At 50.9% G+C, this 23,913-nt stretch overlaps 1 protein-coding gene across 1 annotated transcript in view; it reads right to left on the bottom strand.

Moving 5' to 3' along the window:
• Positions 1–23,913, bottom strand: part of LOC142311973 (uncharacterized) — a 78,385-nt gene that overhangs the window by 53,042 nt on the left and 1,430 nt on the right. Inside the window, exons 5-6 of the mRNA XM_075350838.1 lie at positions 23,880–23,913; positions 6,084–6,174 (exon numbers count right to left, since the gene is read on the bottom strand). The exon at positions 23,880–23,913 is cut by the window's right edge and continues 58 nt beyond it. Of these exons, the coding sequence (XP_075206953.1) occupies positions 6,084–6,174; positions 23,880–23,913 (125 nt within the window). The remainder of the gene's footprint in view (positions 1–6,083; positions 6,175–23,879) is intronic.

Raw genomic sequence — 23,913 nt, 5'->3', positions numbered from 1 at the left:
TGGGAGACCCAGACAATTGGGACGTCCAAAAGCAGTCCCTGGGTGGGTAAAATAATACCTCGATAAATAGAGCCGACACGGCTCCCTCTTACAGGTGGGCAACCGCCGCCTGAAGGACTCGCCTACCTAGACTGGCATCTGCCGAAGCATAGGTATGCACCTGATAGTGGTTCGTGAAAGTGTGCAGGCTAGACCAGGTAGCTGCCTGACACACCTGCTGAGCCGTCGCCCGGTGCCGCAATGCCCAGGACGCACCCACGGCTCTGGTAGAGTGGGCTTTCAGCCCCGAAGGAAGCGGAAGCCCCGAAGAACGGTAAGCTTCAAGAATCGGTTCCTTGATCCACCTAGACAAGGTTGACTTGGAAGCCTGCGAACCCTTACGCTGACCGGCGACAAGTACAAAGAGTGCATCTGAACGGCGCAAGGGCGCTGTGCGAGACACGTAGTACCGGAGTACTCTCACTAGATCTAATGAGTGCAAATCCTTTTCACATCGGTGAATTGGATTAGGGCAAAAAGAAGGTAAGGTGATATCCTGATTGAGATGAAAAGGAGATACCACCTTAGGGAGAAATTCCGGAACAGGACGCAGAACCACCTTATCCTGGTGAAAAACCAGGAAAGGGGCTTTGCATGACAGCGCTGCAAGATCCGACACTCTTCGGAGTGATGTGACTGCTACTAGAAATGCCACCTTCTGCGAAAGACGTGATAAGGAGACATCTCGCAGCGGCTCGAAAGGTGGTTTCTGAAGAGCCGTTAGCACCCTGTTAAGGTCCCAGGGCTCTAGTGGGCGCTTGTAAGGTGGGACTATGTGGCATACTCCTTGCAGGAACGTGCGGACCTGCGGGAGCCTGGCCAGGCGCCTTTGAAAAAATACTGAGAGCGCCGATACTTGTCCCTTGAGAGAGCTTAGTGACAAACCTTTGTCCATTCCAGATTGAAGGAAGGAAAGAAAAATTGGTAAGGCAAAAGGCCAGGGAGTAAACCCATTCACAGAGCACCAGGACAAGCATATCCGCCAAGTCCTGTGATAGATCTTGGCGGACGTTGGTTTCCTGGCTTGTCTCATAGTGGCAATGACATCCTGAGATAACCCTGACGATGCTAGGAGCCAGGACTCAATGGCCACACAGTCAGGTTGAGGGCCGCAGAATTCAGATGGAAAAACGGCCCTTGTGACAGCAAGTCTGTGCGGTCTGGAAGAGCCCACGGTTGACCCACCGTGAGATGCCACAGATCCGGGTACCACGACCGCCTCGGCCAGTCTGGAGCGACGAGAATGGCGCGGCGGCAGTCGGACCTGATCTTGCGTAACACTCTGGGTAGCATCGCCAGAGGAGGAAACACATAAGGCAGTTGAAACTGCGACCAATCCTGTACTAATGCATCCGCCGCCAGAGCTCTGTGATCCTGAGATCGTGCCATGAATGCTGGGACCTTGTTGTTGTGCCGTGACGCCATAAGATCGACGTCCGGCGTTCCCCAGCGGCGACAGATCTCTCGAAACACCTCTGGGTGCAGAGACCATTCCCCCGCGTCCATGCCTTGACGACTGAGAAAATCTGCTTCCCAGTTTTCTACTCCCGGTATGTGAACTGCGGAGATAGTGGATGCTGTGGCTTCCACCCACTGCAGAATTCGCCGTACTTCCTGGAAGGCTTGACGACTGCGAGTGCCGCCCTGGTGATTGATGTAGGCGACTGCAGTGGCGTTGTCCGACTGGATACGGATCTGCCTGCCTTCCAGCCACTGATGGAACGCCAATAGGGCTAGATACACTGCCCTTATCTCCAGAACATTGATCTGAAGGGAAGACTCCCTCGGAGTCCAGGTCCCCTGAGCCCTGTGGTGGAGAAACACTGCTCCCCACCCTGACAGGCTCGTGTCCGTGGTGACCACAGCCCAGGTTGGGGGCAGGAAGGATTTTCGCTGCGATAGAGAAGTGGGAAGAAGCCACCACTGAAGAGACGTCTTGGTTGCCAGGGAAAGAGAGACATTCTTGTCGGGGGAAGTCGATCTCTTGTCCCACTTGTGGAGAATGTCCCATTGGAGTGGGCGTAGATGAAATTGCGCGAAGGGCACTGCCTCCATCGCTGCCACCATCTTCCCTAGGAAGTGCATGAGGCGCCTCAATGGGTGTGACTGACTCTGAAGAAGAGATTGCACCCCTGCCTGCAGAGAAAGCTGTTTGTCCAGTGGTAGCTTGACTACCGCTGACTGAGTATGAAACTCCATCCCGAGGTAGGTCAATGACTGGGTCGGTGTCAACTTGGATTTTGGAAAGTTGATGATCCACCCGAACTGCTGGAGAGTCTCCAGAGCGACGGTAAGGCTGTGTTGACACGCCTCCCGAGACGGTGCCCTGACTAGGAGATCGTCTAAGTAGGGAATCACCGAGTGGCCTTGGGAGTGTAGGACCGCCACAACGGATGCCATGACTTTGGTGAAAACCCGTGGGGCTGTCGCCAAGCCGAAAGGCAATGCCACGAACTGAAGGTGTTCGTCCCCTATGGCGAAACGCAAGAAGCGTTGATGTTCGGGTGCGATCGGCACATGGAGATAAGCATCTTTGATGTCGATCGATGCGAGAAAGTCTCCCTGTGACATCGAAGCGATGACCGAGCGGAGAGATTCCATCCTGGACCCTCTCACTGGTTCTCACATGTCTGTTGAGCAGTTTGAGGTCCAGAACGGGCCGGAATGAACCGTCCTACTTTGGCACCACGAACAAGTTGGAGTAAAAGCCGCTCCCCTGTTCCTGAGGGGGGACGGGAATCACAACTCCTTCTGTCTTCAGAACGGCCACTGCCTGAAGAAGTGCGTCGGCCCGAGCAGGGGGGGGGGAGGTTGTGAAGAAACGAGTTGGAGGACGAGAGGTGAACTCTATCCTGTAACCGTGAGACAGAATGTCTCTCACCCATCGGTCTTGAACATGTGGCCACCAGGTGTCGCAAAAGTGGGAGAGCCTGCCACCGACCGAGGATGCGGTTCGGGGATGCCAAGAGTCATGAGGAGGCCGCCTTGGAGGCAGTGCCTCCGGCAGCCTTTTGGGGGCGTGACTTAGACCGCCACGCGTAGGAGTTCCTCTGACCCTTCTCCGGCCTATTGGACGAAGAGGATTGGGACTTGGCGGAGGGGCGAAAGGACCGAAACCTCGATTGTATCTTACGTTGCTGAGGTCGCTTCGGTCTGGACTGGGGTAACGAGGAGTCCTTTCCCTTGGATTCTTTAATAATCTCATCCAATCGTTCTCCAAACAATCGGTCGCCAGAAAACGGCAAACCGGTTAGGAATCTCTTGGAAGCCGAGTCTGCCTTCCATTCGCGCAGCCACATGGCTCTGCGGACTGCCACCGAATTAGCGGATGCCACCGCTGTACGGCTAGCAGAGTCTAGGACTGCATTCATGGCGTATGAAGAAAACGCCGACGCCTGAGAAGTCAAAGACGCAACCTGCGGAGCAGAAGTACGTGTGACCGCATTAATCTCGGTTAGACAAGCCGAGATAGCTTGGAGTGCCCACACGGCTGCAAAAGCCGGGGCAAAGGACGCGCCCGTGGCTTCGTAGATGGATTTCACCAGGAGCTCTATCTGCCTGTCAGTGGCATCTTTTAGCGATGAGCCACCTGCAACCGATACCACAGATCTAGCCGCCAATCTAGAGACTGGAGGATCCACCTTGGGACACTGAGCCCAACCCTTAACTACGTCAGAGGGGAAGGGGTAACGTGTGTCAGCAAGGCGCTTAGTAAAGCGCTTGTCCGGAACCGCTCTGGGTTTCTGGACAGCATCTTTGAAGTTAGAGTGGTCGAAAAACGCACTCCGTGTACGTTTGGGGAACCGAAACTGGTGTTTCTCCTGCTGAGAAGCCGACTCCTCTATAGGTGGAGGCGGGGGAGATAGATCTAACACCTGGTTAATGGACAAGATAAGATCATTTACTAAGGCGTCCCCTTCAGGTGTATCAAGGTTGAGGGCAACGTCATGGTCAGAGCCCTGAGCTGCGACCTCCTCCTCGTCCTCCAGCGAGTCCTCCAGCCGGGAACCTGAGCAGCGTGATGAAGCTGAGGATTCCAAGCGGGCCCGCTTAGCTGGTCTGGGGCTGTGGTCCGTGGAGGAGTCCTCCACGTGAAACATAGAGCCCACCCCGGGAGCGCGCTGCGGCGTGGACCGAGAGGGACCTGGAGGCGCCGATCCAACAGTGTCCTGAGCCTGTGTAAGGACCGTTCTGGACTGCAAAGCTTCTAGCAGCTTGGCAGACCATTTGTCCATAGACTTAGCCATGGATTGTGAAAGTGACTCAGAGAGCTTCTCAGCAAAAGCTACAAACTCTGTCCCTGCCGCCTGGACAGTGGTAGCTTGGGGGTCTACCTGAGCCGAGGGGCCCACAAGTGGTCGCGGCTCCGGCTGAGTCAGTGTAACAGGGGTCGAGCATTGCTCACAGTGAGGGTAGCTGGAACCCGCAGGCAACATAGCCCCACAAGAGGTACAGGTCGCAAAGAAACCCTTTGCCTTAGCACCCTTGCTCCTTGTGGACGACATGCTGTTGTGTCCAAGGAGAGTGATCACAGAGGGTATAAGGGAAGAATATACAGCCCGGCCGAACAGAGATATATATATATAAGATATATAATACGTATCTATTCAGGCAATCCAGGGGGACCAGCACCGGATGACCGGTGTGGCTTACCGACCGCTCAAAAGCGGCGTGTGTGTCCTCCAGATTCCCTGCTCCAGGTCTCCCAAAGGTGAAGAGCTCTTTCCTGATGATTCTCCAGCGCAGAATGCCTGAAAAAAATGGCTGCTGGAGCTCTCAGAGGGGGAGTGGAGCGGTGGGCGGCACCAGAAAAAGTGCGGGAATCTGGGGTCCCTGTTGTGATCAAGGAGGGGGGAGGAAGCATACAGGATGCTCCGGCCCTCACTGCCGACGTCAGGACGGCTGTCCCGCCCCTACCCTGACAGACAGGTCCGGGGGCGGGAGTCTTGCCAGTAGGCCGCAACTGAAGCCGGGGACTAAATTTATGACCGCGGCCGACAAGCAGGCGCGGTCGGCGCGGAAGTCCCCCGGCTTTCACAGAACAGCAGCCGCTGTGTGTCCCAGGAAGCGTCCGGTCGGCTGTCCCGCCCCTACCCTGACAGACAGGTCCGGGGGCGAGATTTTTCCAGTAGGCCGCAACTGAAGCCGGGGACTAAATTTATGACTGCGGCCGACAAACAGGCGCGGAAGTCCCCCGGCTTTCACGGCCTAGCAGCCCTTGCAGCGTCCAGGTGCCAGACGCTCCATGAACCGTCCCCATGGGGACACAGAGTACCTGACAGATGCAGGGCCTGGTCCCTGATAAAGAAAACACTCCGATACGGCAGATTCCACACAGGGGCTGCGGAGGGAGCACGGTCCCAGTACCTGGATGACCGCTCAGGATCCCACTTCTCCCAGAGCCCACAAGGGATGGCGAAGGAAATACGGCATGAGGCTCCGGCCGTCGTACCCGCAATGGGTACCTCAACCTTAACAGCACCGCCGACGTAGTGGGGTGAGAAGGGAGCATGCCGGGGGCCCCATAGGAGCCCTCTTTTCTTCCAACCGATAACATCAGCAGCTGCTGCTGACTAAAATGGGAATGCATGAGTGGATGTGTGCCTCCTTCCACACAAAGCATAAAACTGAGGAGCCCGTGAGGCACGGGAGGGTGTATAGGCAGAGGGGAGGGGTTACACTTTTGAGTGTAATACTTTGTGTGGCCTCCGGAGGCAGAAGCTATACACCCAATTGTCTGGGTCTCCCAATGGAGCGACAAAGAAAAACCTATAACGGATTGCGTTATTTTGTACGATCCGTAGCATCCGTTGTGCCACTATATGCAACGCATCCGTTGCATGCGTCACACAACGCAATGCTACGGATCCCGTCCAACGCAAGTGTGAAAGTAGCCTTAATGAAGCGGCACCTATATTTTTAAGCATAAAACTCTCATAAAAAGTTCCATGTGAACACACTCTGATAAATCATATAAAGTTATTATAGAAGCCGGTGATGGAGTAAAATTTGTGACTTCTCTGCATTTAGTGGTCACTACTCACCTGTGCGGTTATCTGTAGGAATCTCCTCTTTACTCCGCTCATCACCCCTCACATATGTCCCTGCAGTACTAATGTAGGTCAGATCTTCACCCTGAAACAAATATTGTAAAGTCACAGACAGATGGAGAAGTCGTGTGAAATGATTCAGAAGAACAGAAAACATCATAAATGAACAAAACTGACAGCAGTAGAAATCACAGAGCTGCAGGTCTCCTGTATAATCCAACCTGTCACCTCCTAATTGTAACCAGCAGTCTCCATAACCAGAAAATTGTGAGAAGATCCAGACAACATCTAATGTCTATGATCAGCTTTATCCTGTCATCTCCACCAAGTATAAACCATACACTGAATGGCCACATTATTACAGACACCCATCTAGTAGCGTTGGATTTACTTTGGCATTTAGGAGTTCAGAAATTTATCACATCAAAGATTCCAGGTGATGAAATAGTTCTGCAGGATTACAGGCCCATGGGGACAGGAAAGCTTCTTACATTTACTGAAAATTAGGCTGAGGAGCTGACAGTCACTGAACATCCCATTCTACCTCGTCCCAGAGATTCTCTATAGGACTAAGATCTGAGGACTGTGAAGGCCGAGGAGGCAAGAAAAAGTAATGTCATGTTCCTGATATAAAGAAGAGGAAGATCCTGGCACCTCCTGGAGAGAATTGCTGTGTGACATAAAGCTTCACTTGTGGAGCTGTAGAATATACTTTTATTACAGGACACTGATGGAAAGTACTGTCATTATAAGGTGAAAGCTATGGGTCATTGTAAATCACTGCAATGTGAAAGTTATGGGAGAAAAGGCAGCTGGGCAGGGGAGAGTTACAGAGGGTCAGCCCTGCAGCTGGGCAGGAGAGAGTTACAGAGGGTCAGCCCTGCAGCTGGGCAGGAGAGAGTTACAGAGGGTCAGCCCTGCAACTGAGCAGGGGAGAAGAGGGTCAGCCCCACAGCTGGAGAGGGGAGGGCCATCCCTGCATCTAGGTAGGGAGGAGTTACAGAGGCTCAGCCCCACAGCTGGGCAGGGGAGAAGAGGGTCAGCACTGCAGTTGAGTAGGTGAAAGTTACAGAGGGTCAACCCCACAGCTGGACAGGGGACTGTCAGCCCTGTTGCTGGGCAGGGAAGAGTTACAGAGGGTCAGCCCTCAGCTCCCTATAGTGTGCTAATCAAAGGTTAAAGATACATCAATATACACTGAAAAAAAATGGCCGGACCAGGGTGTATGTGATAAGGAAGGAAGGATGAGGACATTGTGCTTCCAAAGCAGGGGTGGGGAACCTTTTTTCTGCAAAGGGTCATTTGGAAATTTCTATCAACCTTTAGGGGGCCACACAAAATTATTAAGTATTATTATTATTATGTGAAAATGACCCTGCTATATTTGGTCATACAATTAATTAACTCACCCATACCTTGATGGGTGGAGCTGCTTCTCGTTGGCGTGGCTGTGATGTTAGATGATATTAATCATGTTGCTTCTCACAATTGCTTTTCCAGGTTTGTTTCAGTCTGGAGGAGCGCAGTCAACTCTTTGTGATAAGATTGGTAAACCATATACATCCCATAGGATACACAGTATATACATCACATAGGAGATGCTGGGACTGCTATAAATACATCACAGGAGACACTGGGGGCACATATATCACGTGAGGGGCTGGATATATGTATATGTCCCCTGCCCCTTCTGTGAAATATATGATACAGCCCCTCCTGTGAGAGAGATATAGATTATAATATAATATATATTATAATATATATATATTATATTATATATATATTACACAGTTAGGTCCAGAAATATTTGGACAGTGACACAATTTTCGCGAGTTGGGCTCTGCATGCCACCACATTGGATTTGAAATGAAACCTCTACAACAGAATTCAAGTGCAGATTGTAACGTTTAATTTGAAGGTTTGAACAAAAATATCTGATAGAAATTGTAGGAATTGTACACATTTCTTTACAAACACTCCACATTTTAGGAGGTCAAAAGTAATTGGACAAATAAACCAAACCCAAACAAAATATTTTTATTTTCAATATTTTGTTGCGAATCCTTTGGAGGCAATCACTGCCTTAAGTCTGGAACCCATGGACATCACCAAACGCTGGGTTTCCTCCTTCTTAATGCTTTGCCAGGCCTTTACAGCCGCAGCCTTCAGGTCTTGCTTGTTTGTGGGTCTTTCCGTCTTAAGTCTGGATTTGAGCAAGTGAAATGCATGCTCAATTGGGTTAAGATCTGGTGATTGACTTGGCCATTGCAGAATGTTCCACTTTTTTGCACTCATGAACTCCTGGGTAGCTTTGGCTGTATGCTTGGGGTCATTGTCCATCTGTACTATGAAGCGCCGTCCGATCAACTTTGCGGCATTTGGCTAAATCTGGGCTGAAAGTATATCCCGGTACACTTCAGAATTCATCCGGCTACTCTTGTCTGCTGTTATGTCATCAATAAACACAAGTGACCCAGTGCCATTGAAAGCCATGCATGCCCATGCCATCACGTTGCCTCCACCATGTTTTACAGAGGATGTGGTGTGCCTTGGATCATGTGCCGTTCCCTTTCTTCTCCAAACTTTTTTCTTCCCATCATTCTGGTACAGGTTGATCTTGGTCTCATCTGTCCATAGAATACTTTTCCAGAACTGAGCTGGCTTCATGAGGTGTTTTTCAGCAAATTTAACTCTGGCCTGTCTATTTTTGGAATTGATGAATGGTTTGCATCTAGATGTGAACCCTTTGTATTTACTTTCATGGAGTCTTCTCTTTACTGTTGACTTAGAGACAGATACACCTACTTCACTGAGAGTGTTTTGGACTTCAGTTGATGTTGTGAACGGGTTCTTCTTCACCAAAGAAAGTATGCGGCGATCATCCACCACTGTTGTCATCCGTGGACGCCCAGGCCTTTATGAGTTCCCAAGCTCACCAGTCAATTCCTTTTTTCTCAGAATGTACCCGACTGTTGATTTTGCTACTCCAAGCATGTCTGCTATCTCTCTGATGGATTTTTTCAGCCTCAGGATGTTCTGCTTCACCTCAATTGAGAGTTCCTTAGACCGCAAGTTGTCTGGTCACAGCAACAGCTTCCAGATGCAAAACCACACACCTGTAATCAACCCCAGACCTTTTAACTACTTCATTGATTACAGGTTAACGAGGGAGACGCCTTCAGAGTTAATTGCAGCCCTTAGAGTCCCTTGTCCAATTACTTTTGGTCCCTTGAAAAAGAGGAGGCTATGCATTACAGAGCTATGATTCCTAAACCCTTTCTCCGATTTGGATGTGAAAACTCTCATATTGCAGCTGGGAGTGTGCACTTTCAGCCCATATTATATATATATAATTGTATTTCTGAACATGTTTTTGTAAACAGCTAAAATAACAAAACTTGTGTCACTGTCCAAATATTTCTGGACCTAACTGTAGAGATTATAATATATATATATACACACACACACACACACACACACACACACACACACATACATACATACATACATACATACATACATACACACACACACTCCCAGGCCATCCTGTGATGTATATACCCTAAGCATCTCCAATTTGATGTACAGTACAGCCCAAACGTTTGGACACACCTTCTCATTCAAAGAGTTTTCTTGATTTTTCAGGTCTTTGAAAATTGTAGATTTACATTGAAGGCATCAAAACTATGAATTAAAACATGTAGAATGAAATACTTAAAGGTTGAAACAACTGAAAATATGTCTTATATTCTAGGTTCTTCAAAGTAGCCACCTTTTGCTTTCATTACTACTTTGCACACTCTTGGCATTCTCTTGATGAGCTTCAAGAGGTAGTCACCAGAAATGGTTTTCCAACAGTCTTGAAGGAGTTCCCAGAGATGCTTAGCACTTGTTGGCCCTTTTTCCTTCACTCTGCAGTCCAGCTCATCCCAAACCATCTCGATTGGGTTCAGTTCTGGTGACTGTGGGGACCAGGTCATCTGGCGTAGCACCCCATCACTCTCCTTCTTAAGTCCACTTTACACACATAGATAAATCTTTGGCAGATCTGTGGTTGCAGTGAAATCATGGCCATATTGTTCCATTAGTCCACAGCCACAAACCTGCAACTGATTGTCCACAAATACACTGCAATCACAGATCTGCCGCAGATTTATCTCTCTTTGTAAAGTGGCCTTTAGTCAAATAGGCCTTACACAGCCTGGAGGTGTGTTTGGGGTCATTGTCCTGTTGAAAAATAAATGATGGTCCAACTAAATGCAAACCGGATGGAATAGCACGCCGCTGCAAGATTCTGTGGTAGGCATGCTGGTTCTGTATGCCTTCAATTTTGAATAAATCCCCAACAGTGTCACCAGCAAAGCGCCCATACACCATCACACCTCCTCTTCCATGCTTCATGGTGGGAACCAGCCATGTAGAGTCCAGCTGACCCCAAACCATCTCGATTGGGTTCAGGTCTGGTGACTGTGGAGGCCAGGTCATCTGGCGTAGCACCCCATCACTCTCCTTCTTAGTCAAATAGCCCTTACACAGCCTGGAGGTGCGTTTGGGGTCATTGTCCTGTAGAAAAATAAATGATGGTCCAACTAAACGCAAACCAGATGGAATAGCACGCCGCTGCAAGATGCTTTGGTAGCCATGCTGGTTCTGTATGCCTTCTATTTTGAATAAATCCCCAACAGTGTCACCAGCAAAGCACCCACACACCATCACACCTCCTCCTCCATGCTTCATGGTGGGAACTAGCTATGTAGAGTCCATCCGTTCACCTTTTCTACAAAGACACGGTGGTTGGATCCAAAGATCTCAAATTTGGACTCATCAGACCAAAGCACAGATTTCCACTGGTCTAATGTCCACTTCTTGTGTTCTGTAGCCCAAACAAGTTTCTTCTGCTTGTTGCCTGTCCTTAGCAGTGGTTTCCTAGCATCTATTTTACCATGAAGGCCTGCTGCACAAAGTCTCCTTAACAGTTGTTCTATAGATGAGAAGGTGTGTCCAAACTTTTGGTCTCTACTGTATATGCTCCAGCCCCTCCTGTGATGTATATGCCCCACCTGTGTGAGTGATGACCTGCATTGTGCACGCTGCGGTTAGCTTTTGATCGGCTCAAATTTGGCTTACATTCAGCGTTCTCAGATGTTTTGTTCACGGAGAATATTTTAAAGGGAACCTGTCAGGTCAAAAGCGTTCTGACCTACAAGCAGGAGCCTGTGTGAGTTGCTAACCCCTTCCTACCCATCCCTGTGTTGTTATATTGTGTAATATGAAAGTAATAAAAAACGGATTTTTGTGTACTCACCGTAAAATAGTTTTCTCTTAGCCATCATTGGGGGACACAGGACCATGGGTGTTATGCTGCCTATCCATAGGAGGACACTAAGTAGATGCAAAAGCATAGCTCCTCCTCTGCAGTATACACCCCCTGGCCGGGCCAGGCAAGCTCAGTTTTAGTACACAAGCAGTAGGAGAGAAAGCCAGTAAAAACTTACCTCAACAGAGGAACATGAGAAAAAAAAAAAAAAGTCATAACCAAATAAGGTACTGAGAGAACCAAGGCCCAACAGGGCAACAGGGTGGGTGCTGTGTCCCCCAATGATGGCTAAGAGAAAACGATTTTACGGTGAGTACACAAAAATCCGTTTTTCTCTGACGCCTCATTGGGGGACACAGGACCATGGGACTGTCAGGTTTCCAGGTTTTCCAGTTCTCTTTTGCTTGCCCTTGCCCTCGGTTAACATGGAGGTTACCGTTCTGTTGCCCTACTTCCTGTCCAGCTGCTTAAAAGGCCGCCTCTAAGTCCAGTCCAGTGCCTGAGTATACTGCCTGCTGTGTGCTCCTGCTGTGTTGCTGCTTATTCCTGATTGCCTCTGGATTCCCCTAAAAGACTACCTACCGATTGACTCTGGACTGTACCCGGCTCTTCAAGGCTGTGCCCGGATTCCGTTTACCATCTTCGGTCAGCACTCCGCCTGGTTCTCTTTTGGTTCGTAACCATTCTGGACAAACATTTCCCGTACGGACACTCATTGACTTTACCGCTTGCTTCTTATCCCGGCTGCTGCGCATTTAGGCCTTCCGGGGTAGATTGCCGGACAGTCCCTGTATAGGGTTTCGCTCTGGTGGTCTCCCTGGGGGAGTCCGGTGCGTGGCCCCGGGAATTCCCTCCGCGTCGATTCCGGAAAGTATTGCATGTGTTATTGTGTTGCTGTGTTGTTCTGTATCTACCGTGGTTGCATACTATAAAACATCTTGTACCCGGAACTCGTCTCTGATTGTCATTGCCCTACGCTATCGAAATCCTCAGAACATAGAATAAGTATTACATTATACTCAGGCCATTAGAGGATTTCGCTGGGGCAATGACTGAGACACGAGTAGATCAGCTGTTCTCCATGATTAACTCCCTGCAGCAGGAGATGGAGGTGGTGCAGTCTAAGCTTAGAGATGTGGAGGCGCAGCTGGGCCATGATCACCAGGTACTGGGTCCGGCTATACAGGATTTGCGAGTCAGAGTGGAGGCTCAGGAAGCCGTCCCCACTACGTCCGTATCAGCAGCCGGGATGCCTAGGTTACCCCCATTCCGTTTCAATGGTGATCGTAGTCAGTTCCGTGGATTTGTTAACCAATGTATACTGTTTTTCGATGTACATGCTGATTATTACCGTTCTGACCGGTCAAAGGTGTTATGTATCATCATGTTATTAACCTCACGAGCACTGGCTTGGGCTAATCCTATGATAGAGAACCGGGACATCCGTTTAAATCACCTAGATGACTTTCTGAACGCAATGGCACAAATGTTTGATGATCCGAATCGCCGTGCTACCGCTGAATCGGCTCTCCTTTCCTTACGTCAGGGAAAGCGTTCTGTCGTTGAATACGCCACTGAGTTCCAGAGGTTAGTGGTAGACACCGACTGGGGAAACAATGCATTATTGTCCGTTTTCAGAAAAGGTTTGTCCGGTACCATCAAGGACGAGTTAGCCCGTTCTGAATCCCCAGGGGATTTTGACCTGTTTCTCCAGCACTGTGTGCGCATAGATACCCGTTTGACGGAACGTAGACAGGAAAAATGGGCAGCTATAAACCGTGTAAATAATAATACGTTTCCTTCCAGAGAACCCGCTCTCAGGACGCCACGGGAGGCCGAGGACGTTCCTATGCAAGTGGACTCTCTGCAAAGACGAGAGACCAACGAACGTCGTGAACACCGGCTCCGTGAGCGTTTGTGTTTCTACTGCGGTCAATCGGACCATTTCTTAATCGACTGCCCGAAACGTCCGAATCGCCCAAATAAGGTATTGGCAGCCATGGCAGAGTGTGACAACACGGACGCAGAGTCTATCTCTGAGGCAAGTGGACACTTGGATGCGGTATTTCCCTTGACTGTAATGTCTACCTCACCGAAGGACTCAGAAGGGAAATATACCCATTGTTCACTCCCCATTCAGATCCGGTGGGAGGGACAGCTAATTCCTACCTCTGCAATGATAGACTCTGGGGCAGGGGGAAATTTCATGGACTTTTCTTTTGCCAGAAAACACGGTATCCGAACTCAGCAAAGATCCTCACCGGTTACCATGGAGACGGTAGACGGATCTCCGTTAACCTCTGGACCAGTGGATCGGGAAACAGTACCGCTAGAATGCGTGATGAAACCAGGTCAGCAGGAGACCCTTACTTTCATGATGATCTCTTCTCCACATTTTCCGATTATTTTAGGTATTCCGTGGCTACGGTCTACAAATCCGGTCATCGATTGGGAAACTAAGGAAATATCCTTCCCACCGCAGAGTGGTCCGGCCATTTGTCCAACTGTTCCGGTTCCGGTAACACCACATGCAGAAGGCACGGTACAGGTACCTGTTTTACCCCCGGTTTATCGTGACTTCGCTGACATATGCGACAAAAGAAAGGCCGATCAGCTTCCTCCGCATAGACCATATGATTGCCCCATAGACTTACTCCCAGGGGCAGAGATTCCGTTTGGTCATGTTTACCCGTTGGCGGCACCTGAGCTAGAAGCCCTAAAGGAGTATATTGATGAAAGCCTGGCCAAGGGATTTATTCGCCCGTCTACCTCACCCGCAGGGGCACCCATCTTTTTCGTGAAAAAGAAAGAGGGGACTCTGAGACCCTGTATTGACTACCGGGAACTGAATAAAATAACCATCCGGAACCGGTATCCGTTACCGCTGATTCCGGAGCTATTGGAGAGGGTCCAACAGGCAAAAATATTCACCAAATTGGACCTCCGTGGGGCATATAATCTGCTTCGTATACGTCCCGGAGACGAGTGGAAGACCGCGTTCCAATGTCGGTACGGACATTTTGAGTATTTAGTGATGCCTTTTGGACTTTGTAACGCTCCTGCGGCATTTCAACATCTAGTTAATGATATTTTTAGGGATATCATGGACCAATTCATGGTGATCTATCTGGATGATATTCTAATCTTTTCTGATTCTCTCCAGGAACACCAGGAGCACGTCAAGACCGTACTTACCCGGCTGAGGGAAAACCACCTGTACATTAAACTGGAGAAATGCGAGTTCCACTGCTCACAAATACAATTCTTAGGTTATGTCATCTCTCCTCAGGGGCTGAACATGGAGTCTAGCAAGATACAAGCAATTCTAGACTGGCCGGAACCGGGAAACATCAAAGAGGTACAACGCTTTGTCGGTTTTGCCAACTTTTACCGACGCTTTATCCGTAACTTTTCAGAGATTGTTCGTCCCATCACTCTGTTGACTAAGAAAGGACAGAAGTTTGTATGGTCCGCCCAGGCCCAGGAAGCGTTCCATCGTCTCAAGGGATGTTTTACCTCAGCACCCATACTAGTACATCCGAATCCCGCACTTCCCTTCATCGTGGAGGTCGACGCTTCTGACTACGCATTAGGGGCCATTCTTTCTCAAAGGACCGGGGACAAGAGTCTCCTGCATCCGTGTGCCTTCTTTTCCCGCCGGTTGTCCCCTGCAGAAAGGAACTACGACATTGCGGATAAGGAATTATTGGCGATTATTTCCGCTTTCAAGGAATGGAGACACCACTTACAGGGAGCCGCGCAGCAAGTGATAGTACTCACAGATCATCGTAATCTGGAATTTCTTAAGTCTGCCAGGTGCCTGTCTCCACGGCAAGCCCGTTGGAGCCTATTTCTTAACCAATTCAATTTTGTCGTTACATACCGTCCAGGTTCACGTAATGGGAAAGCCGATGCCTTGTCCCGAATCCATGCCGTGGACTCCGTGCCTGGAACCCCGTCTCAGACCGTGTTATCGGATGCCAATTTCGTTGGAGTGATCCAGGATCAGGACTTATGGAAGGACATCAAGCTGGCCTATGATGGTGACGTATTTCTTGCTGCCCCCCCGAATGATGTAACTCTTGTTCTTCGGAATGGTGTGTGGTTGAGAGAACGACGCATTTATGTCCCGGAGGCCGTAAGACTTCGGGTTCTCAAGTTGGTTCATGACTCCGTGTTGGCTGGTCATAGGGGGGTACAGAAGACGCAGGAATTCCTAAGCCGTTTTTTCTGGTGGCCTACCTGTTTGAAGGATGTGAAGGACTATGTCCACTCCTGCGTGGTTTGTGCCCGGTGCAAGGTCCCTCGTGTGGCTCCTACGGGACTCCTCCAACCGTTACCCGTGCCATCTCGCCCTTGGGGGTCTATCTCCATGGATTTTATTGTAGAGTTGCCAGTCTCTGGCGGGCACAATACCATCTTAGTGGTGGTGGATCGATTAACTAAAGCTGCTCACTTCATTCCGTGTACCGGTCTTCCCTCAGCCGCAGAGACAGTGGATTTAGTGATCCAGAACGTATTCCGTTTGCATGGGGTACCAGACGAGATCATCTCTGACCGGGGCGTGCAGTTTACGTCTAGGTTCTGGAAAGGCTTTTGTACGGCACTCCAGATTGATGTCTGTTTGTCTTCTGCATACCATCCTCAGACTAATGGGCAAACCGAACGGACGAATCAAACCCTGGAACAATACCTTCGATGTTACGTCAGCCATCTCCAAGACGATTGGTTGAAGATGCTTCCGTTGGCGGAGTTCTCCTATAACAACACTCAGAGCAGCTCCACTAAGGTAACTCCCTTTTTTGCCAACTTGGGTTACCATCCGAATGTGTTGCCTAGGTCCCCGGTTGCGGTTTCAGTTCCGGCGGTGGAGGACAGAGTTTCAGAGCTTCGACAAAATCTGGAGGTTCTGAAGGACACGGTGGCTACGGCCCAGGAGCGTTACAAGAGGTCAGCGGACGCTCACCGGAAACCGGCACCCATGTATAAGGTAGGGGACTCTGTATGGTTATCCACCAAAAACCTTAGATTGGGTGTTCCTTCGCAGAAGCTGGGACAGAAATTCATCGGTCCATTTAAGATCACCGGGATCGTGAGCCCTGTGGCCTGTCGGCTACGGTTACCGCACCATCTAAAGGTACACCCGGTTTTTCATGTGTCTCTCCTCAAACCCGTTTCCCCTAATATGTTTCATGGTCGTGTCGTGCCTCCTCCTCCGCCTGTGATGGTCGACGGCGAGGAGCAGTTCGTCGTCGAGGACATTATTGACTCCCGGCTCCATCGTCGTCGGCTTCAGTATCTGGTACGTTGGCAGGGGTACGCCCCCGAGGACGATTCCTGGGAACCGGTGGGTAACATTCGGGCACCCCGGAAGATCGCTCAGTTCCATCGACGGTACCCGGACAAACCTGGCCCTGATCCGTCCTGAGGCCGTCTCTGGGGGGGGGAGTAATGTCAGGTTTCCAGGTTTTCCAGTTCTCTTTTGCTTGCCCTTGCCCTCGGTTAACATGGAGGTTACCGTTCTGTTGCCCTACTTCCTGTCCAGCTGCTTAAAAGGCCGCCTCTAAGTCCAGTCCAGTGCCTGAGTATACTGCCTGCTGTGTGCTCCTGCTGTGTTGCTGCTTATTCCTGATTGCCTCTGGATTCCCCTAAAAGACTACCTACCGATTGACTCTGGACTGTACCCGGCTCTTCAAGGCTGTGCCCGGATTCCGTTTACCATCTTCGGTCAGCACTCCGCCTGGTTCTCTTTTGGTTCGTAACCATTCTGGACAAACATTTCCCGTACGGACACTCATTGACTTTACCGCTTGCTTCTTATCCCGGCTGCTGCGCATTTAGGCCTTCCGGGGTAGATTGCCGGACAGTCCCTGTATAGGGTTTCGCTCTGGTGGTCTCCCTGGGGGAGTCCGGTGCGTGGCCCCGGGAATTCCCTCCGCGTCGATTCCGGAAAGTATTGCATGTGTTATTGTGTTGCTGTGTTGTTCTGTATCTACCGTGGTTGCATACTATAAAACATCTTGTACCCGGAACTCGTCTCTGATTGTCATTGCCCTACGCTATCGAAATCCTCAGAACATAGAATAAGTATTACAGGGACGTCCTAAAGCAGTCCATGGGTGGGAAAAATAAAAACAAGACAACGCAACCCAAGGACTAGGAACCAGGCCCAGACAGCCTGGAGCATCTACTGAGAGAAGGTGCTCCACTGCCGTTTGCAGAATTGTCCTACCCAGATTTGCCTCAGCTGAAACCTGGATATAGACTCTGTAATGCTATGAAAACGTATGTAGGCTAGACCAGGTCGTAACCTTACACACCTGTTCCACTGAAGCCTGATGCCGAATGGCCCACGAAGCGCCAACTGTTCGTGTGGAATGAGCCCGTAGCCCACAAGGAATGGGCTTGAGTTGCAAGCGGTAGACTTCCTGGATCGCAAAGCGAATCCAGCGAGCCAGAGTCGCCTTTGAAGTTGCCTGTCCCTTCTTAGGCCCCTCAGGAATGACGAACAAGAGTCCGTTTTCCTAAAGGGGGCTGTCCTGGATATGTAATATCTGAGAGCTCTGACGAGGTCTAACGAATGCAGAGACCTTTCCACCCTATGAACTGGGTGTGGACAAAAGGAAGGCAGAACAATGTCCTCGTTCAAATGAAATGGGGTAGGAACCTTTGGAAGAAAATCAGGAAGGGGGCGCAGAACCACCTTGTCCTGGTGAAAAATCAGAAAAGGTTCGCGGCAAGAGAGTGCTGCCTGCTCCGAAACCCGTCTGATGGACGTAATTGCCACCAGGAACGTTACCTTCCAGGACCGAAAAACAAGGGAGGATTCCTTGAGAGGTTCAAAGGGGGACCTCTGGAGACCGTCCAGAACGAGATTGAGGTCCCATGGTTCCAACGGCCGTTTGTACGGGGGAACTAGATGGGAAACGCCCTCGAGGAAGGTCTTGACCTGCGTTTTTTGAGCCAGTCGGCATTGGTAGAAGATTGAGAGCGCTGAGACCTGCCCTTTAAGGGAACTGAGAGCCAACCTGCAGAAAAATCGAGAATTCTGGGGATGGCCAGAGGCGGAGGCTGGACGTTAGTTTCCCTGCACCATAAAAGGAAGATTTTCCACGTACGGTGGTAAATGCGGGATGAAGCAGGCTTTCGGGCGCTGATCATGGTGGAGATAACCACGGGGGAGAATCCTGCTCTTGTTAATACCCAGGTCTCAATGGCCATGCCGTCAGTTTCAGGGGTCTGGAGTTCTGATGGGAAATGGGCCCTTGTGTCAGCAAGTCTGGGATGTCTGGAAGGCGCCACGGTACGTCTGCGAGCATTTGTTCTAATTCGGCGTACCAGGCGCGCCTGGGCCGGACTGGTGCTATCAGTATCATCAGGACTCCCTCTACCTTGATTTGCCTGATTACCCGCGGCAGCAGAGGTAGGGGTGGAAATATGTAAGGCAGGCGGAAGTGGAGCCAGGAGCAGACTAGAGCATACGTGCCGATAGACTGCGGATCGCGTAACCTGGCTATGAACGCGGTACCTTTGCGTTCAACCTTGAGGCCATTAGATCCACGTCTGGTGTACCCCAGCGAGTGCAGATGTGTAGGAACACTTCTGGGTGGAGAGACCACTCTACGGCGGCCAGGCCTTGGCGACTGAGAAGTCTGCTGCCCAGTTCTCTACTCCCGGTATGTGTACAGCTGATATCACTGACCCTGTCGATTCGGCCCAGCTGAGGATCCTGTGGGCCTCGAGATAAGCTGCCTTGCTGCAGGTGTACCCCTTGGCGATTGATGTAGGCTACAGCTGTCGCATTGTCCGATTGGACTCGAATCTGATGACCCGCTAGCAGAGGGAAGAATGCCCTGAGCGCGAGGAAGATCGCGCAGATTTCCAGGATGTTTATGGTTAGGGAAGACTCCTGGGGCGTCCAACGTCCTTGAGCAGTGTGGTGCCGGTACACTGCTCCCCAACCTAGGAGGCTGGCGTCCGTGGTCAGGACCAGCCAGTTCACTGGGAGAAAAGATCTCCCCTTCGAAATGGATGAGGACCGAAGCCACCAGCGGAGTGCGTACCTGACTGAGGGCGTCAGGTGAAGATGTCTGTCCGGGGAGAAGGGGCTCTTGTCCCAGGCCGCTAGAAGGGCTAGCTGCAGTGGGCGGAGGTGCAGTTGAGCAAAGGGTACTGCTTCCATCGCCGCCACCATCTTGCCGAGCACCTTCATGCTGAATCGATTGGAGCGAGACGGAGGACGTAGAAGGCAGCGTACCGCTCGTTGAAGATCGATCACCTTGTCCAGGGGGAGATAGATCAAGCACTGACGGGTGTCCAGGGACATGCCCAGGAAGGTGAAGGAGCGTAATGGGATCGGGAATGATTTGTCTAGATTCACTAGCCACCCTAAGCGGGATAGGATGTCCACAGTGATCTGTACGCTGGTTGAGCAGTCGCGGAAGGAGGGGACCTTGATGAGGAAGTCGTCCAAGTAAGGGAGAACGACTACTCCCCTGGCATGAAGGACGCTCATGGCGGCCACCATGACTTTGGTGAAGACCCTTGGTGCGGTGGCAAGGCCGAAGGGTAGAGCTACGAATTGAAAGTGGGAGTCCTGAACTGCGAAGCGGAGGAACTTTTGGTGATCTGGGGTGATGGGTATGTGCAGGTACGCGTCCTTGATGTCTAAGGCGAGAAATTCCCCTTCAACCATGGATGCAATAATGGACCTTAGGGACTCCATTCTGAATCTCCGTACGTGCACATGTTTGTTCAGGTGTTTGAGGTCCAGGATGGGTCGAACTGACCCATCCTTTTTGGGGACCACAAAGAGGTTGGAATAAAAACCCCTGAACTTCACATCGTCCGGGACAGGTATTATCACTCTTGATGTTTGGAACGAGTGGATTGCTGAGAAAAAAGCTTTGCGTCGTTTGAGACTTTAGGGGGTTTGAGAGAAAGAACCGACTCGGGAGTCGGGTCCTGGTAACCGGAAGACACAAGGTCTCGCACCCACTTGTCGTCTGAGGCGGCAGCCCAGATGTGTTGAAAAAAACCGCAGTCGACCTCCTACAATGAGTGTGTCTTACAGGGCGCCGAAGGAGTCATGAGGGGAGAAAACGTCGTGGACAAGTCTCCCTAGTCCTGGACTGTTTCGGTCTAGGCTGCCATGACGAAGTGGGTTCGGGGAGAGCTGAGAAGGTCGGTCCCTGCGTAGTCCGCGGCGGGGACAGCACGGGATGTCGACCAACCAATGAGTTCTGAAGGAGCGGAACGAGGACTGTGGACGTCTGGTGAAGGTCGTCCTGGACTTCAGGTGGGGGAGGGAGGTACTCTTTCCTCCCATGGCGTCAGAAATGAGCTTGTCCAGATGTTCGCCAAACAATCAGTCTGGAAAAAAGGGAAGGCCCGTGAGAGACTTCTTGGAGGCAGAGTCCGCTCACCATTGTCAGAGCCAGAGAGCTCTACGGATGGCTATGGTATTTGAGGCAGCAAACGCTGCGCAGGTAGCAGCGTCCATGGAGGCCTGCATGGGGTACTCCGCCACAGCGGTAATTTTGAGCTGTTACCTCTGTGAAGGTATGAGGGAACTGGGATTCCTCAAGCGAAGTGTTAAGGGATTCTGCCCAGACCGAGATCGCCTTTGCGACCCACACAGAGGCTAAGGAGAGCGAGAGGGAGGAACCCGCGGCCTCCAAAGCAGAGCGGGCGAGGTGCTCCACCTGTCTGTCTGAGCATCTTTGAGGCAAAGCGGGAGACCGGGGGGGGGGGGGGGGGTCGACCGAGGGCGGATCGGCCTGGCAGGTGAGGCAAAAGGGTACCGGGACTCCATGAGTTTTCGGTTACCGAAGCGCCTGTCAGGCTTCTCCCTTTGCTTTGTGAAAATATCCTGAAACTCTGGGTGATCAGCGAAAACCTTTTGGGGTTTCCTTGCCCTCTTAAAGGAGACGCATGGTCAGTGGTTGTGGATGGGGCATCCTCCACATGCAGAGTTTGGTTGATTGCTGCTATAAGGGAGTCTATTGCAGTTTGATCATCTGGGGAGGCTGAAACCAAGGAATCCTCTTGGTATAAACAGCATTCTCCCTCCTCCAGCTCTTCAGAAGCCGTGGAGCGTGTGGGAGAGGCTGCCCTGTGTGCTCCCGAGGGAGAGCCCGCTGGAGACACCCGGCCGTGTGCTCTTTTCCTGATCCCTGCAACCGGTGAAGCATGAGCCCGGATTACCTTAGAAGGATCCTCCATAGGGGTATCCTCAGGCTGCGTTCCGTCCAGGGACCCAGAAGGGTGTGGAGGACGACATTGCATAGCCAGCACCAGGTTCTGTGCCAGTTTTTCCATGGATTGGGACAGAAACTGTGTCCATTCCGGTGGGCTGGGAGCCCTAGGCTCTGGTCTGACGGTTGCGGCGGTGGTGGCAGCGGGGTCTTGGGGAGCTATAGGGGCACAGGACTCAGAGAGAAGAGACCCTCCTCCTGTGTTTACGTGGTAGCTCAGCGTGGCAGGCAGTGCAGGCTGAATAATAGACTATGTGGGCCTTAGCACTCTTAGATTTCTGCATGTTCCTAATAGGAGTATGCCAGGAGGGGGAGCAATGCTCAGCAGAGCTACAATTGAAGCAAGCACCTCACCAGAATCAGCCGATGGCCCTGTCCTCAGGAAGGATTAAGCTCTATGGAGATCTTCGCACGCTTTCCTGGGGGGGGGCTTATCACGGCCGCGGGGGGGGGGCTTAGCGCTAAAAGAGCGGGAAGATGAGTCAGTGTGCCCCCCCCCCACTGTGGGTAGTAAAAAAAAAAAAAAAAAAAACGGAGGGAAGGGAGCTTCTGATAGTTTTCCTCCCTCTCCCTCCAGTCAGCACACAGCTTGTCACTGGTGGTTATCAGCCGGCTTTTCTGCTAGAGCAAATAAACAGAGCAAATAAAACAGTGTGAGTCCCTGAGCCCTGGGCCCTCCCCCCTGCCACCGGGAAATGATCTGCAGGACTTTCTGCAAACAGCAGAACTTCCCCCTCCTCCACCCAGCAAGCTAGAGAAAGTAAACACTGTGTGTGCAGGATCCTTGCACATAAATACTGTAAATGTCCTGGGAACCTTCCCTGCAGCGTCTTTTCTCTCTTTGTCTGGGAAACCAGTCAGGGGGGATCTCACCTTAAAAACACTGCTTCCGTCCAGGCAGTGAAAATAGCAGAGTCAGCTTGCTGTGTCGGTGTCATATTCAACTCAGAGCCTGCAAAGAGGGGCTGAGGAATTGGGCTATAGGGGCACAGGCCTCTACCCTGGGCTTTGGAAAATCGGTGTCTGTGGAACCCATCGTCCAGCCCAGGATGCAGCGTCGCAGGAGGGGGTACGTGGAGGCGACACGCCACGTTCCAGCCCGTTGATGGTTTTGGGAGATCGGTCCCAAAAGGAAACCGTCGCCCTCAAAAAATAACAAACCTTGAAAGGAAGTGCCTCCTACAGACACCAAGCTAAAACTGAGCTTTCCTGGCCCGGCCAGGGGGTGTATACTGCAGAGGAGGAGCTATGCTTTTGCATCTACTTAGTGTCCTCCTATGGATAGGCAGCATAACACTCATGGTCCTGTGTCCCCCAATGAGGCGTCAGAGAAATAACGTTTTATTACTTTCATATGTCCTATGTAAATGACAGGGTCTCTAGTCTAATGGGCATCTCATCGCCCTGTGGACGTCTACATGCTTTCCATGGTATCACGCCCCCGTGGGCGTGATACCATGGAATTACATAAGCGATGTCAGTTCTGCAGCTTCAGAATGTCACGTGCGCGCGCTTACATTGCTCGTCGCCTTCTCATCCTGGCGTTTGCTTCTCGGCTTCTGACGCGAACTGCACATGACCAGAACCACAGGCATCTTCTGAGCATGCGTAGTGCGCGTCAGAAGCCAACACCAAACATCAGGATGAGGCGGCGAGAATGGTAAGCAAGCGCACACGCAAGATTCTGAAGTAGCGAAGGTCACGTCACTGATGTAAATCAGGGGCGTGATACCATGGAAAGCATGTAGACGCCCACAGGGCGATGAGATGCCCATGGGGAAGAGTCATGCTGCCTGCAATGATTTTCAATATCAAGACTCCAATATGGGTCTCCAAGTTGTGTCTTGTCTATACTGCCAGGGTTCTGGGAGCAAGAGGCCTACGCCTGTCACTTGTGCATCTCTTGATTTTTTAAATGAAAATGCCGTGCTTAAATTCATATGCTTTGGAGAACGCAGCCGCATAGTTGTGGACCACCATACAGGCCCAGTTTGATCAATAACTGTCTCCACTGAACCTGTAGCCCATAAAGTTGTTTTCTCTGCCTTACGTTTGGCCTCCCATTGAATGTAATGTGGATTGAAAATATTCGAAGTTCAGTTCGGCGTTTGTTTAGCTGTGCTCGACGAACCAAGCATTTAAAGATTCACCCCCTCTAACCTTCACAACCAGTTACACAACATAGGGAAGCTTTCATGACACCTTCTCTCCATCTACCTGATCATCCTGAGGAACATTGGGATCTTCTTGT

The sequence above is a fragment of the Anomaloglossus baeobatrachus genome, chromosome 5 (genome assembly GCF_048569485.1).
Source record: "Anomaloglossus baeobatrachus isolate aAnoBae1 chromosome 5, aAnoBae1.hap1, whole genome shotgun sequence".
NCBI classification, from domain to species: domain Eukaryota; kingdom Metazoa; phylum Chordata; class Amphibia; order Anura; family Aromobatidae; genus Anomaloglossus; species Anomaloglossus baeobatrachus.
The sequence above is the reverse complement of the archived record's forward strand: the minus strand, read 5'-3'. Positions and strand labels throughout refer to the sequence as shown.